The following is a 17592-nucleotide window of genomic DNA, read 5'->3' on the forward strand; positions in this document are numbered from 1 at the left end:
CAGTCCCCAGGACAGGCCAAAAAAAAAAAAAAAAGTAAACACATACCCAAGCCAAGCGCCAGTGGCTCACGCCTGTAATCCTAGCTACTCAGAAGATTAAGGTCTGAGGATCATGGTTCAAAGCCAGCCCAGGCAGGAAAGTCCATGAGACTCTTATCTCCAATTAACCATCAAAAAACCAGAAATAGAGCTGTGGCTCAAATTATAGAGCACTTGTCTTGAGCTGAAGAGAACAGGGACAACACCCAGGCCCAGAGTTCAAGCCCCATGATCAACAAAAAAGAGGAGAGAAGAGGGGAGGAGAAGGGAGGGAAGGGAAAGGATAGGGGAGGGGAGGGGAGAAAAAAGAGTCTCATGGACTTTCCTGCCCAGGCTGGCTTTGAACCACGATCCTCAGATCTCAGCCTCCTGAGTAGCTAGCTACGATTACAGGCATGAGCCACAAGCTCCTGGCTGAAAAAAAATTCTTAAACGCAAAATGTTATTCATTTATTGATAGTATTAGCCAATGAATGCTGCTAGGTTACAAAACTCCAAGGAATCTAACTTCTCTGGATGCTGGAAGTAGATTATGTATACAACCTGTGTCTAATAGCACATACAGAGAAAAATCAATGGAAGTTTTATTTGAAGGATTTTCTAAGCATTTTTAATGTTCTCAAAGGAGTACAATCAAAGATTCTGAATTGTAACAGGCTGAGTTTATAGCGTTTGGAAATAAAACTGAAACCACCACAGTCATAAATTTTTCCTAGGTTATATAGTATATACATATGACATCAAAAGGGGTAACCTAATTGCATCTACTACCAAAACTAATCAAAACCTCAGTTTTTTCAATTGAAAATAATAACAATACAAGCTAGAATTTCAGAATGGAACAAAATATAGGTGATATCACATGTCTATTACTGGTATAAGACAATAAAAAATTTTATATGACAGATAATAAATTAGTACTGGTTCAGTATAAAGCTTTAAAAGAATATTGAGACTGGGTTAAGAGAAGAAAAAAAAAAACACCTCATAAGCCATTTAAGATGTTACTACCCAGTTCCAAGCCATTTTGTAGTCATATAAAAACTATGGGCCCAGCCAGGTACCAGTAGTACACATTTGTAATTGTAGTTACTTGGGAGGCTGAGAATGGGAAATAATCTGATTTGAAGTTAATCTGTATAGAAAAGTTTATGAGACACTTCTTTTCATCTAGCTGGGTACAGTGACATGGCTTGTCATCCCTAAGCTATGGGGGGAGCTAACACTAGGAAAACTATGGTTCCAGTCAGAACGTATCTAAAAACAAAAAAACAAAACAGGGCTAGAGGTTGTCCTCTCCCACCATATCCATGTCAGAGTTCAAAACCACAGGTCTAGAAAAATATTTTCTTAAAAACTTTTCATCTGGACATTTAACAAAATCTTAGATTTGTAAATTTATACATTCGTCTCACTGCTTGTTGAAAATTAAAACAGGGGCACCGGTGGCTCGTGTCTGTAATCCTAGCTACTCAGGAGGCTGAGATCTGAGGACTGCAGTTCAGTATCAGCCCAGACATGAAAGTCTGTGAGATTCTTATCTCCAATAAACCACTCAGACCACCAGAAGTCGCTGTGTGTCTCAAGTGGTAGAACATTAGCCTCAGGGACAAGGTCTAGGACCAGACTTCAAGCCCCAGGACCAATTAAAAAAAAAAAACTGCTTGGGACTGGGAAGTTGGCTCAGTGGTAGAGTGCTTGCCTTGCATGCATGAGGCCCTGGGTTCAATTCCTCAGTACTACATAAACAGAAAAAGCCAGAAGTGGTACTGTGGCTCAAGTGGTAGAGTGCTAGCCTTGAGCTGAAGAGCTGAGGGACAGTGCCCAGGCCCCACGACACAACAGAGAAAGAGAGGAGAGAGAGACCCCCAAAACAGTAGCTCTCCTGTAATTCTAGTTATTCAGGAGGCTGAGATCTGAGGGTTGAGTTCACGTACACACACACACACACACACACACACACACACTCTCACTCACTCACTCACTCTCCTGTAATTCTGGAAATGAAGCAGTGGAGAATGCCCTACTCTTGAGTTTAAGTCCAATACAAGCAAACAAAAGAAGGCTTTTGATCTGCACTATAAACATGTCATAAAATTGTTAAGACATGCCAGTGGCTCAGATCTGTAATCCTAGCTACTCAGGAGGGTGAGAAATGAGGATCATAACTGAAAGGCAGTCTAGGAAGAAAAGTTTATGAGACTCTTATCTCCAATTAGCCAGGAAAAAAAAAAAAGAAAGTGGAGCTTGGCTCAAGTGATACAGTGAGCCTTAAAGCAAAAAAGCTGAGGGACTGTGCCCAGGACCTATTCCAAAACAAAAGGGAGGCACATTTTTGAGCGCTTGATTTTAAAACTTCTTTTATTTGTTTTGTGTCAGTATTTTAACTTGTAATCCACCTCAGTTATTTTTGATCAAAGTTGTGCCACACCTCCATTCCACCTTTCAGCAGATAAGTCTCATGGACTTGTCTACCTGGGCTAGCTTCCAAATGCAATGAGCCACAAGCACCTTGCTGAATTTGACATCTTCTTATGTTTAAAAACACACCAAATGTAATAGATAAATACATTCATCCATTAATAGCAACATACTGAATATTATACATTTCAAGGATAATACTATTTTCTTCTCTACTACTATATCAATATATTGAAATTTGAGTATGTTATACTTCTGTAGTGCAAATTCTGCTCTCACCTGTAACAAGAGATGCTGTTTTATTCAAATGATTAAAAAAATACTTAAGTAAATGTAGAGATAAACTAAATCCAAATTTTGGTCTTTTATAAAGTATCTAGTACACATTTTTTCTTTAAAACTTAAAACTTGAAAATTGGTCAATCCTACCTTCAATTTGAATTCAAGCTGCGGCATGACAGATAATAATAAATGAGGATCTATAGCAAAAAGTTCCTGAATCAGATCAAAAACATGTTCTGACAAATCACTCACTGATGATCTTCCCAGCACCAGGACTTGATTGAAGAACTGTAAGAAATATTAAAAACAAAAGTATGTATCTCATTTAAAAACCTGACTTGTTCTCTATGAACATGCATTTAAATGATATAACATATGCAATGAAGAAAATGACACAGAATAGGCATTTGGATTTTTAATGTACAATAGGACAGCCATCTGATAGCAGAAAAGTAAACTTTCATATATTATCAAATCTTGACTACAACAGAAAAGATTTTTTTTTAATTGGACTATGGCTGACTTTCAAATAAGCACAAAATTGCTGAGATCAATTTTCATTAAAACAAAACCATTCAGACAACTTGTGTTCATTACAAATAATTCTGTAGAGGGCTGGGAAGGTGGCTCAGAAGTAGAGCGCTTGCCTTGCATGAATGAGGCCCTGGGTTCGATTCCTCAGCACCACATAAGCAGAAAAAGCCGGAAGTGGCACTGTGGTTCAAGTGCTAAAGCACTAGCCTTGAGCTGAAGAGCTGAGGGACAGTGCCCAGGCCCAGAGTTCAGGCCTCACCACGGGAAAAAAAAAAAAAAAAAAATCTGTAGAGATTATTTCTTTATAACAGTGAAAAAAATTATGCTCAATCTCTCAATCTCTACCATGTTATGTAAAAATGATTCTTTTATCATAAATTTAATGGATATGAGGTGGTGAAGTTGTGGTCTGTTGTTATTGTTAGCACCCAGAGAAAATGAACTACATTTTGATTATAAGACAAAAAGATTGATCACAGAAAAGCTAGCTGAGGGCTAGTGGCTGGTTCAAGTGGTACAGTGCCTACCCTGCAAACACTAGGCTCTGAGTTTAATCCCCAGGACCAGTAAGTTAATTAAAACAATTTTAAAGCCAGCTGGTAATTTTAAGTATTACAAAGAAAGAAGAGTACAACTTAAGAGCTATTTCCTTCTTGCCTTAGTAGTTAAGTACTAAATTTTTAAAAAATGTCACCAAGGAAGCTGTATGCAAAAAAGTATGCTATTTCCAGTATCCTAAAATATTCATTTGAAAAAGCAATATAAATGAAAGGAAAATATTCAGCCAGGTGGAAATACTCAGTGGCTTACAATCATCTCCCTAGCTACTCAGGAGGCTGAGATCTAAGGATCTGTAGTTCAAAGCCAGCCTGGGCAGACAAATTCTTATCTACAAGTAACCAGCAGAAAGTTAGAAGTGGAGATAAAGCCAAATGAGAGCATAAGGCCTAAATTCAAGTTCCAGTAAAGTAGAAAAGATTTGTATTTACTATTGGGCCCACAAAAAAATAAAACTGACAGGTTTAGCGAAACAGCCAAACACAAATATACACAGAATGCTACTAAGAACTATATGAAAAACTATTGATATTTCTGAAAGTTAAAAACAGTACATTCAAGGTTGAGAGATACTTTTCAATGCATAATCTTGTTACTATTTTTGCAATCATTTTACATAATAGTTTAGTGAGAAAATACCAATACTATGTCATTTAAATTAATATTTTATTATAAGATAAGCAATTCAATAATAAATGTTACACTGAAGAAGATAATTTGTAAAGGAAAACATTTTTTAAAAGCTTTAAGGCAAGGCAATAGGGAAATGGATTTTTATTAATTTTAAAGTCATAGCCATTCATATTATAAAATTAAAATGTAGAAATATATATGAATGAATGACCATGAAACACAACTCCATATTAACATAGTGGAACATTGAGTTTTATTTCTTTCCTCACAAATTATTTTTTACTTAATTTTTTTTAAAAACCAAAATTGTATTCTTAATTAAGTTTTTGTTTTCATTCTTCTATCAAGAAAGGGTCATACTGTGTAGACCAGAGTAGCCTGAAACCTGCTATGTAGCCCAGAGAGGCTTCTCAAACTCACAGTACTTCTGCCTCAGCCTCCCTCCCAAGTGCTGGGATTACAAGGGTATGCCACCATGTTGGCTCAATGAAATTTCAAGTATTTTTATACCACCTATTCAAGAAGAAATAGAAGGGTTTCAGAAAAACGATCTAGAAGACAGAAGAAATTGCGTATAGATACAGAACTTCAAAGGTAAAGACGCAGGAGAAATGGAAAGAGATTAACATATTTGGGAGATATTAAGTATAAACACAAAAGCCAAAGATGGAGTTGGAGACAAACCTTTTTAAATAACATCTACCACTTTAAAGCAACTCCAATAAAATTACAAAGTTATGCTGTCTTTTAAAAAATTGTAATCACATTCAGATATAAAAGCTTTTATATATCTTAATACAATGGTTCAGACAATAAATCTGAATGTGAATAGTTCTAATAAACATATATTTGATTAAGAATTACACAATTATAAAATATAGACAGATAATACATACATTAGCAATGCACGCCTCAATAGTCTGGACTGTCCTTTTCAACAAGACTTTTGCAAGGTCAAAGGATTGTTTATTTAAATTCTGAAAAATAACAAAAATGTGAAAAATTACAAAATAATTGAATTTATGAAACACCATCATAACACTACAGTCTCAAATCTATTAAAATATGAAAGATGAAACAAATACAAGGGAATTCCATTTAAGGTTTAACCATCTACTTTAGTCAGGGAGTCACAAATGCCTAAGTTGCTGAATGAACTTCAACAAATCCCAAAGTGAAATACAATATAAGACACTAATAAGTGGAATCCTCTATTAAATTTTGCTGTACTTAAAATAGACATAAGACTTCTTGGCTTTGTTTATATACTGATCAATATGAACTGGTAACTATATCCACGTATCCTAAATACCCTTGACCGGCGCCCCTCACCCCATTCTAACCCACCCATGTTAAGTACTTCATTGCCCAATAAATTTCTTTCTTTAAGAAGAGTAGATCTGAAAAGTGTTCTAAAAAAGGGTCTGGTCATTTGTTATCTGACAATGGTAACTGCTTAAATCTCAATATATCATAATCAATGTAAGGATCTAATAAAGACCATAACAATGACATATTCTTGATTTTTAAAAATTTATTGAAGAAATTATAAATTGAGGATTTGAACAGAAGGGGAAATGAATGGGGGAGAATAAAGGAAGGGCTGATACTGACCAAGAAGTACTGTATTCACAACACGACTTATGGAATTAACCCCTCTGGTACAACTAATAATTTTTTTTTTTTGGGTCCGGTCGTGGGGCCTGAACTCTGGGCCTGAGCGCTGTCCCTCAGCTCTTCAGCTCAAGGCTAGTGCTCTACCACTTGAGTCACAGTGCCACTTCCGGCTTTTTTCTTTTTGCTTATGTGGTGCTGAGGAATCGAACCCGGGCCTCAGGCATGCAAGGCAAGTGCTCTACCACTGAACCAACTTCCCAGCCCACAACTAATAATTTTTAAATGAGTATTTTATGCACAAAAAAGAAAAAAATTATTATCTTGAAAAACACACTAATATCTCTCTATACTATAAAGTTGTTTGTTTTGGTCGGTCATGGGGCCTGAACTCTGGGCCTAAGTGCTGTCCCTCAGCTCTTCAGCTCAATGCTAGCCCTCTACCACTAGAGCCATAGCACCACTTCTAGCTTTTTCTGCATATGTGGTGCTGAGGAATCAAAACCAGGGCCTCATGCATACGAGGCAAGCACTCTACCAATCTACCCAGCCCTATATTATAAAGTTTGGCACCACAGTGAAATTTATTCATTATGGTTTTGTACTTTTCTCAAAAAGTGGATATGAAACTATACAGTATAGACCAATTATCATAATTATCATCAAATTGTTTATGTAAAAGGCAATATAGTAATGATTTTAGGTTTTGTGGGTTATGGGCATACAATTCTGCTGCTATTGTTTGAAATCAGTCATAAAATAAAAAGATGCTCAGCCAGGAGCCAGTGGCTCATGCCTGTAATCCTAGCTACTCAGGAGGCTAAGATCTGAGGATCACAGTTCAACTAGCCTGGGCAGCAAAGTCTGTGAGACTCTCATCTCCAATAAACCACCAGAAAACAAGAAGTGGTAATATGACTCAAGTGGCACAGCGCTAGCCTTGAGCTGAACAGCTGAAGGACAGCACCCAGGCCCAGAGTTCAAGCCTCACAACCAACTGACTAAATAAATAAAGGGCTGGGAATATGGCTTAGTGGTTGAGTGCTTGCCTAACATGCATGAAGCCTTGCGTTAGATTCCTCAGCACCACATACACAGAAAAAGCCGCAAGTGGCACTGTGGCTCAAGTGGTAGAGCGCTAGCCTTAAGCAAAAGCAACTCAGGGACAGTGCCCAGGCCCTGAGTTCAAGACCAAGACTGGCACACACACCAAAAAAAAAAAAAAAAATTAAAGGAAACACTATGATTTTTCTTTCACATAACTGAATTGTGGGCATTACTACCCAGGACATGATTAAGTAAACAAGTGGTTTTTTAATACACTGCCAATGTGATAACAATCTTTCTCATCAATGACTAACTAGCAAATAGCATATACACTGAGGATACAGTGACCAATAAAGATTTACAATAGATGAGATGATTCATGTCAGGTGAAATGGAACAGGTAGTGAGAAATATATACCATACTAGTCAGAATGGTATGCAATTTGAACCTTATGAACTATTTCAGGAATTTCTCATTTAATGTTTGTGGACTATGGCTAACAGTAATATATGGTGCAGAAAAGCATAGAAATTATTGAGAGGACTTAACTGACTTACTATCAATTTTCATCTATTAGCAATAGCTTCCAAATTCTCACTCTAGGCTTTTATTCCACAGGCAAAAAAAAAAAAGGATAAACTAACTTAAAATTACCTTACTATTTTTCTCTTCTTTTTTAAATTGGTGGTCCTAGGATTTGACTTTGCGGGGCAAGTGTTCTACCACTTTGCCATGCTCCTAACCCTTTTTTTGCTTTAGTTGTTTTTCAGGTCAGGTCTTGCTTTTCTGCCTAGGATCTGAAACAATTCTCCTACCATGACACTGCTAAATATGTGAAGCTAGGATCACAGGTGTATTCCACCACATGCCTTTTTGGTTGGGCTAGCCTTGCACTGTTATTCCCTTAATTATTTGCTTCCCAAATAGCAGTGATTGTCAGTGTGAACCAATGTGATTAACCTGTGTTTCTTAATGAAGGGTACATTTCACACTAAAAAAAAAAAAAAAACATTATTCCAATTCCAAATTTCCCTTATTCTGCCCGAGGTATTTTTCTTTTTCTTATACTATCAAAAACATTCCCTAGCAGTCCGTGCCTATCACTCTATATACATGGGAACCTGAGATCAAAGACATAATGGATGAATACCAGCATGGACAGAAAAATCCAAAGGAGAGGGTATTTGATGAATAGGACCATAATCCCATCTATGCTGAGAAGCCTAGAACAAAAGAAATGTAGTCTAAGCCCAGGCTTTGGCTCAGACCCAAGCAGTAGGTCCTTTTTCAAATAACCAGTGAAAAAAGGGACTAGATATGGCTCACAGGTAGAGGAATTGCCAAACAAGCTGAAGTCTAAGGCCAGGGTCAAAATCTAGTTCAAATGGGCCCAGTGATTCATGCCTATAATCCTAGCTACTCAGGAGGCTGAGATCTGAGGATCATGGTTTAAAACCAGTCCAGGCAGCAAAGTCCCCATGAGACTCTTTTCTTCAATTAACCACTCAAAAACCAGAAGTGGAGCTATTGCTCATATGGTAGAGCACTAACCTTAACAAAAGAGCTCAGGGACAGCAACCAAGCCAAGTTCAAGCCCTATAACTAAAGAAAAAGTAAACCTAGTTCAGCTAACGACAACTAAAAAATCTTTTCTCCAACTACAGAATCATTTGAATTAATGAAGTATAAGCATTTAGATATGCAAAGAATTAAATATTAATCACATATTTCAGTAGCTAAGTACTATTAGAAGCACTGGGTAAATAACAAGTTCAGAGTAGGCTTGAGTAAATATCTCATAGGAAGTCACAGCAATGGGGATGAATGGGACAGAACTGAATCATCCTGTCCCCCCTCGCCACAACATTAATCATATACTCTCACTTCTGCCTATTCTTTTCCTGAAAGTTCCTAAGAAAACTGTGCAATAAGAGTTCTTAAAAAGAAGTTCCAATTCCCATTGTGTTTAGTGGTACATACCTGTAATATTATCATTTGGGAAACTAAGGTAAGAGGATTGCCAGTTTGAGAGCAGCCTGATAGCTACACAGTAAGGCCCTATCTTAAACTTTATTTTTTTTTTAATTTCTTTTTTTTTTTTTAATTTTTTATTTTTTGGGTCTGGTCATGGGGCCTGAACTCTGGGCCTGGGCGCTGTCCCTCAGCTCTTCAGCTCAAGGCAAGCTCTACCACTTGAGCCACAGTGCCACTTCCGGCTTTTTTCTTTTTGCTTATGTGGTGCTGAGGAATCGAACCCAAGGCCTCATGCATGCAAAGCGAGCGCTCTACCACTGAGCCACCTTCCCAGCCCCCTATCTTAAACTTTAAAAGAGCAAAGAAATCCAATCTCTCAGATTCCATATCTGTGTTACAAATAAAGAAAGACAACAGCCCAACCATTATAATTTATGGGTTGTTTGTGAGTGATGAATACAAAACACTTCTTATCCCCATAAAATAAGTAGCACTTAGCTGAATGAAAAAAAATTTTTTTTTTGTTCCGGTTGTGGGGCCTGAACTCTGGGCCTGGGCACTGTCCCTCAGCTTTTCACCTCAAGGCTAGTGATCTACACCATTTGAACCACAGCAACACTTCCGGCTTTTTTCTTTTTGCTTATGTGGTGCTGAGGAATCGAACCCAGTACCTCATGCAGGTGAGGCAAACGCTCTACCACTGAGCCACCTTCCCAGCCCCCTGAATGAAAATCTTACACAATATTAATGAGCATATCTTCTAAAAATAATAGCTATAAAATACTGTGGAAAATGGCAGTAGGAAAAATTACATAGGATTGCAAAGAGCCAAAACTAATCATTGATTTGTGTGTCTAGCATTACCTTTAAAAATTAATCAATATCTTCAAACTATACAGACCTTATGTGCAGGTATGAGGTTAATAAGAATGGAGTCCAATAATTCTTGAGTAACTCCATCTCCTTCCATGATGATAGAACTCATCAAATCTAGCATGTGCATTTGTACCTTCTTATTGTGGCTATTGCTAAAAAATAAAAAGAAAAGAAAAAGATAATAATTTAAGTATATAAAAAATATAAATTTGACAATTCCACTAATTATTTTTCCTTTTTGTGTGAGACAGAGTCTAATTATGTAGCCCAAGTTGGTCTTGAATTTGTGATCCTCTGTCTCAGTCATCCAAGTGCTAAGACTACAGAAAAATAATGCTATATCAGCTACATTTCCCAGTTTTAACAACAATCACAGATATAAAAAGGATTCTTCATTTGAGAACTATGCTCACAATGTCAAATTAGGCTATAAAGAAGTTTTTGCTTCTATCTTGAGTACTACAGTAGCTGTAAGATAGTATTGAAAAGTATTTCACAAAAACAAAGAGTACTTTAATTTCTAATGAAGTCCACATCCTCTACAATTTACTGATCTCTACTCCCTAACACACACACAAGAGAAAAAAAGATATTAAATGATGTCTTGGGTGAATGCATGACTCAAGAGGTAGGTAGAGAATATTTGCCTCTCAAGCACTAGAGCCCTCAGTTCAAAATCTACATCTCAAAAAATGGAAAAGAAAGAAATGGTGTCATCTATACTAATATTATAAATATGCAACAAGGATTAAGACTCAGGAATCACATAGAACTCTTTAGAATTAACTTGATTATCATGAATAACTCAGCCATTTGGTATTCAGTGATAATACACAAAGCTATAGTGAGTACTGGTGGCTCACCCATGTAATCCTAGCTATTCCGGAGGCTAATATCTGAGGATTTGGGTTCAAACCCAGCCTAGGCAGCAAAGTCCAAGAAATTCTTATTGTTATTAATTAACCACCAAAAGGTAGATATGAAGATGCAATGCTAGTGGTAAAATACCAGCCTTTAAATAAAAAGCACCAAGATCCCTGTAGTACTGGCCCTAGAATTGTCACACACACAAATAGCCCCATACCAACAACAACAACAAAAATCCAACTTACAAGTTGGTAAGAAAATTGTCACTGTTAGAAACTTACAAGTTTGAGAAAGTCAACTTTTCACTTCTTCACCAAAATATCTTGTATATTTTACAAAATACCAAGATTATGAAGTATCAACTAGAAAGTTCTATACATGAAAGAGGATGATAAGAGACTTTCAGTCTGATAAAACAAGAAAAGGCAAAGCAAAACAAAAATCTATGTACTTGACTCTCTGATCCATATTTATTTGAGGGTAAGAAGATAGGAGAAAAGACAAAAAATTTCAGATTTCAGAAACCTCTCAATCAGTAACTTTTCTAACAAGATGCAGGAACATTAACAGAGGCAAGATTGTAACTGAAACCAAAAACTGGGGAAAACATATCCAACAGCCTTTGGAAGGAAAAACAAAACCAGATCATTTTCAAGTCAATTGCCTAGAAAAAGTGTAGGCTGTATGGGCAAGAGGCCATCAAAGGGCCTGATGATTCCCCAGAGTATAGATTAGAATTTGCAAGTAGTGTATCAGAAGAGATAGAAATACTGACAGAGGGGCTGGGAAGGTGGCTCAGTGGTAGAGCGCTTGCCTTGCATGCTCAAGGCCCTGGGTTCTATTCCTCAGCACCACATAAGCAAAAAAAGGGAAAAAAAAAAGCCAGAAGTGGCGCCGGACCAAAATAAAAAAAAAAAAAAAAGAACTGACATAAAAAAAAAAAAAAAAGAAATACTGACAGAGTAAGCTCAAAGAATCTTCAAGTGTTTAATGATCAGCTTGATGATCACACAAGCAAATGCCTTGACTTTAAGAACCCACTGAATGGAGAAGAGGGAATAATCCCTGGAACTTTAATCGAATAATATAATTTAGTATAAACCCACATATCCTAAAAGCTTAATAAGCATACACACAGACTGGGAAGGTAGCTCAGCAGTAGAGTGCTTACCTTGCATGCATGTGGGGTTTTGTTGTTTGTTTTTTGATGCCAGTACTCTGCCTTGAACTCAGGGCCTCATGCTTTTGGTAGCTTTTTAGTTCAAGGCTGAAAATCTACTATGTGAGCCACAGCGCACTTCCAGCTTTTTTTGTTGTTGTTGGTTGGTTGTGGGGCTTGAATTCAGGTTTTGGGCGCTTTCCCTGAGCCTCTTTGTGCTCTTTGTGCTCAAGGCTACCACTCTACCACTTGAGCTACTTCTGGTTTTTGAATGGCTAGTTGAAAGTAAGAGTCTAATGGGGACTTTTCTGCCCGGTCTGGCTTTGAACTGCAAACCTCAGATCTCAGACTCCTGAGTAGTTAGGATTACCACTGGTGCCCAGCCTCTCTAGCATTTTTTTGGGGGGGTGGGGCAGGTCGGGGAGAGGTCAGTTGTACCAGCTGATCTCTGGGCCTAGGCGCCATACCTGAGCTCTTCAGCTCAAGGTGAACACTTTACCATTTGAGCCACAGTGCCACTTCTGGTTTTCAGGTAGTTAATTGAAGATAAGGGTCACAGACTTTCCTGCCAGGGCTGGTTTTAAACTGAGATCTTCAGATCTCAGCCTCCTGAGTAGCTAGGATTACAGGCGTGAGCCACTGGTTCTGTGTTATTCTTAATGTTACCCTCCACTCTCCTTCCCCCCATCCCCAGCTACTTTTCAGATATTTTAAATTTATTTTTAGGCAATTATGTATCATAAATAGTATTTCTTCCTTTTTGTGTATATGCGTATTTATTTTTGGTCTGTCATGTGGCCTGAACTTGGCCTGGGCACTGTCCCTGAGCTCTTCAGCTCAAGGCTAGTGATCTACCATTTGAGCCACAGCAACACTTGCAGCTTTTTCTGCTTATGTGGTGCCGAGGAATCGAACCCAGGGAGGGAATTTTCAAACATACAAAAAATAAGAGAATTCATCACCAGCAGACCTACACTACCAGAAATGAAAACATGGGCTGGGAAGTTGGCTCAGCTTGCCTCACATGCATGAGGCCCTGGGTTCAATTCTTCTGCACCACATAAGCAGAAAAAAGGCAGAAGCTGCACTGTGGCTCAAGTGGTAGGGCACTAGCCTTGAGCTGAAGAGCTGAGGGACAGCACCCAGGCCCAGAGTTCAGCCCCCAGGAACAACCAAAAAAAAAAGGAAATATTAAAGGAAGTACTCCAGACTAAAAAAATCTACAAGATATAAATGTGCATATGAGTAAAAAAAACAAAGCATTTTGTGAAGATATAATATGTGTCTGCCGGGTGCTACTCAGGAGGCTGAGATCTGAGGATCACAGTTCAAGAGCCAGCCAGGGCAGGAAGGTCAGTGAGACTTTTATCTCCATTTAACTACCTGAAAACCAGAAGTGGTGCTGTGGCTCAAGTGGTAGAGCACTTGCCTTGAACAGAAGAACTCAGGGACAGTGAGAAAGAAAAAGAAAAGAGAGGGAGGGAGGGAGGGAGGGAGGGAGGGGGAGGGAGGGAGAGAGGAAATGAGATGTGTCAAGTACAAATCAGTAAGTTCTTTTAAAAGACTTTTTTTTTCTGGGGGGTAGGGGCCGCCAGTCATAGAACTCAGGGCCTGAGTGCTGTCTCTGAGCTCTTTGTTTGTTTTTGACTGTGGATTTTTGTTTTGTTTTGTTGTCTTTTTGTTTTTGTTATTGCACTTGTTAGGCAGACACTTTACCACTATGCTACATCCTAGCCTCTGAGCTCTTTTTGCTCAAAGCTAATGCTCTACCACTTTGAGTCAGAGCTCCACTTTCAGTTTTTGAATTGTTAATTGGAGATACAAATCTCAAGGGGATTTTCCTGCCCAAGCTGGCTTTGAACTGCTATCCTCAGATCTCAGCCTCCTAAGTAGCTAGGATTACAGGCGTGAGTCACTGGCACCCGGCTGCTAATTTTTTTTTTTTTGGTCGGTCGTGGGGCTTGAACTCTGGGCCTGGGCACTGTCCCTCAGCTCTTCAGCTCAAGGCGAGCGCTCTACCACTTGAGCTACAGCGCCACTTCCGGTTTTCTGGTGGTTTATTGGAGATAGGAGTCTCATGGTGGTCTCTCCTGCCCGGGCTGGCTTTGAACCGCGATCCTCAGATCTCAGCCTCCTGAGTCGCTAGGAGCACCCGGCTCCAGCTGCTAATTATTTTAATGAGAGCAACATTAACAGTCTTCAGACTCATTAACTAAAAAAAATTTTTTTAAAGCCAAGGACTAAAGCCGGGCACCAGTGGCTAATGCCTGTAATCCTAGCTACTCAGGAGGCTGAGATGTGAGGATGGTGATTCAAAGCCAGCCAAGTCAGGAACATCTGTGAGACTCTTATTGCCGAGGACTAGCTGCTCACACCTGTAATCCTATCTACTGAGGAGGCTGATATTTGGAGGATCACAGTTTTGAGGCCACCTTAGACAGAAAAGTTTACAAGATCCCTTCTCACTTGAAAGTTGGACACACAAGCACATGCCTGTAATCCTAGCTTTGATGAGAAGCCTAAAATAGGGGAATTGTAACCCAAGCATACATTAGGGAAGGGAGACTTATCTCAAAAATAATCAGTACAGCCAGAGGCGCACAACCTAAAATCATAGCCTACTCAGGAAGCTAAAATCTAAGGATCAAGGTTAAAAACCAGACTAGGCAGGAAAGTCCCAAAGACTTTTATCTTAAATTAACCACCAAAAACCAGGGAGTAAAACTGTGTCAAGTGGTAGAGCACTAGCTTTGAATTTAAAAAAAAAAAAAAAAGCTCAGGATAGTGCCCAGACTCTTAATTCAAGCTCAAGGAGTGCACAAAAACAAAACAACAAAAACAGCATGGAAGAGAGCTTGAGGAGTGGCTCGGAGGAAGACACATGCTTTACAAGGTCCTGAGTTCAAACCATAGTGCCAGCCCACCCAACCCAAGCCCCACCCCCAAAAAAGTGATTTTGTGATTAAATAGTCCCAAAATCAGAGTAACTACAGAATGAGAGGTGGATTTAAATGCATAGTGAGAAAGGGGTAGAACAGTAATATTAAAGCTATTATTGAAAGAATTTTTTTAAGCCTCCAAAAATGAGGTAGAAGAACAATGGACATAAATTGTTCTCACTGGGGTACATACATCCCATGACAACGCTGTCCTTATCATCCAAATACAGAGCTTATTTGACCAATCATTACATCTAAGGATTTACCTATGTTTCTGGCTTGACCAATCAAACCAAAGGCTTAAAATTTTCTTTTGCAGTGAGGTTTGCATTTTCATGTACTTCTATATAGATTTTTTTTTTGTCGTCGTGGGGCTTGAACTCTGGGCCTGGGCGTTGTCCCTCAGTTATTCAACTCAAGGCGAGCGCTCTACCACTTGAGCTACAGCGCCACTTTTCATGTACTTCTAAAACCTAGTCAGTGTATTAAAATGCTGGCCTGGCCTGCTAGGGAAAATGAAAAATAAGTGACTTAGTTGTACTATTACATTAGCCAACTTCCAATGTCCTAAGAAAGGACTGCAAACATGAGGAAGAATCCAGAACAGACATAAACAACCGTTAACCAAAAACATAGGCTAAATAAAATGGTAGCTGTCTTAACACTATCAAGTTGTAGGGCTCTGATGGTTTCCTCTTTCTTTTTCCTATCTTTTTTTTTCTTTTCTTTCCTTTTTTTTTTACATTTTTTCCTCAGGCCAGCCTTAGACTGAAATGCTTCCACTCTGCCTGCCAAATAGCTGAGATTATGGATTTTAATTACCAAATCCATCCTAATTAGGGTTTCCTATTAACTTTGCTAGGGCCAGCCTTGAATTCCTATCCTTCTATCTATACCTTCCAAGGAGCTGGGATTGTAGGTATGATTTTTATTCTGTTTTGTTATACTGTAGAAGTTAACTAATACAAAAATTTACTTATTCTATCATTTAGTCTAATGGCCTACTGGTAGTCAAATCCTACCAAATGTTGTTTGTTTTTTCCCATTCAATCTTTTGCATAGATTTCTGTCTTAAAAATAGGCCTGTCTGATTCTTTACTGTTTATTCTAGGTTAATATTAATTTTATATTCGATTCAGTTTTTATTTAAAAAATCCACAGAAAACTGTTCTCCATAATGCAAATCATTACCTATATATGGCTAATGAACACTTGGAAGTATGGTCAGAGCCATTTATTAAAAGGATAATTAAGCCCTAGCTACTCAGGAGGCTGAGATCTGAGGACTGCGGTTCAAAGCTAGCCAGGGCAGGAAAAGCCATAAGACTCTTTATCTCCAATAAACCACTAGAAAACCAGAAGTGGTGCTGTGACTCAATTAGTAGAGCACTAGCCTTGAACTGAAGAGCTGAGGGACAGCATCCAGACCCAGAGTTCAAGCCTCACGACTGTCAAAAACAAAACAACAACAACAAAAGGATAATTAGCCAGGTGCTGGTGGCTCATGCCTGCAGTCCTAAATTACTCAGGAGGCTGAGATTTGAGGATCATGGTTAGGAAACAGCCTGGGCAGAAAAGTCCCCTTGAGACTCTTATCTCTATTTAATTAACCATTAAAAAACCAGAAGTGGCACTGTGGCTCAAAGTAATAGAGCATTAGCTTTGAGCAAGAGGAGAGCTTAGAGATAGCACCCAGGCCCTAAGTTCAAGCCTCACAATTGACCCAAAAAAAGGATAATTCTTTTGGACATAGTGGAATTGATAAAGTATTAAAATAAATTGCATGTTCTTCCTACTTGTCTGAATTTTGCCATTAGAAATTTAAAATTTATGTAAGACATTGTTTACATATTTAAATGCTTTATAATACAACTCATTAAGATGCTTTTTTTTGTCCTTTGTAGGGCTTGAACTCAGGGTCTAGTTGCTGCCCCTGAGCTCTTCTGCTCGAAGTTAGCCCAGCAAAAGCCTTTCTTAACTATAAGAAAAATACAAAACATCATTTTGAGATCTTTTGTCCAGTAGCCTGTTCGAAGCCAACACTCTCATGCTCTATTACTTTCCCTATTTCTATGAAACAAAAGCTGACTTAAGCAGTGTTTTATAATTTTTCCCCAATCTCTAAATGGGAATGGAAGAACTTTAGTTCTCCCAAGGAAAGGCCATAGAAAATTATCAAAACAAACCAGATAATCAAGTGCAGATGATGAGAAACATACATTTGGTACATGCCATGTACCAAATGGTTACTTTATACATGGATAAAGGTATCAAAATCAGTATGCTTAAGGATTTGGATATCATGATTCTCATCACTAATGGTACACAGATCACTTGTGATTTCTTCTCATAATTTGCTATTTCATGACTTAAAATCTCACATCATTCATGTTCCAACTGTATGTTTGTTACTGCTTCTACTGCTAAGTTTTTTCAAAACAAGGGCTCTGCTTAATACTTCTCTACTATTTCACAGCAACCAATAAATTTATATTGTAAATTCAAAACAGCAGTATAATGGCAAAGATAACTTATTTTCCTCTTCATATTACCACTTCTAAAGAAACAATCTTTTAAGTCTAAAAATTCTTCAAACACAAATTAGAGCATAAGAGACTTCAATATATACAGAAGAAAAAAAAAATGAT

General features: G+C 38.2%; 1 protein-coding gene across 1 annotated transcript in view; it reads right to left on the reverse strand.

The window, feature by feature from the left end:
- LOC105980298 (sister chromatid cohesion protein PDS5 homolog A) overlaps positions 1-17592 on the reverse strand; it is a 54004-nt gene that overhangs the window by 11522 nt on the left and 24890 nt on the right. The window contains exons 5-7 of the mRNA XM_013009080.1: positions 10005-10131; positions 5364-5444; positions 2890-3030 (exon numbers count right to left, since the gene is read on the reverse strand). Coding sequence (XP_012864534.1) covers positions 2890-3030; positions 5364-5444; positions 10005-10131 — 349 coding nt within the window. The remainder of the gene's footprint in view (positions 1-2889; positions 3031-5363; positions 5445-10004; positions 10132-17592) is intronic.

This window comes from Dipodomys ordii, unplaced genomic scaffold (assembly GCF_000151885.1).
Source record: "Dipodomys ordii isolate 6190 unplaced genomic scaffold, Dord_2.0 Scaffold8, whole genome shotgun sequence".
In the NCBI taxonomy this organism is placed as follows: domain Eukaryota; kingdom Metazoa; phylum Chordata; class Mammalia; order Rodentia; family Heteromyidae; genus Dipodomys; species Dipodomys ordii.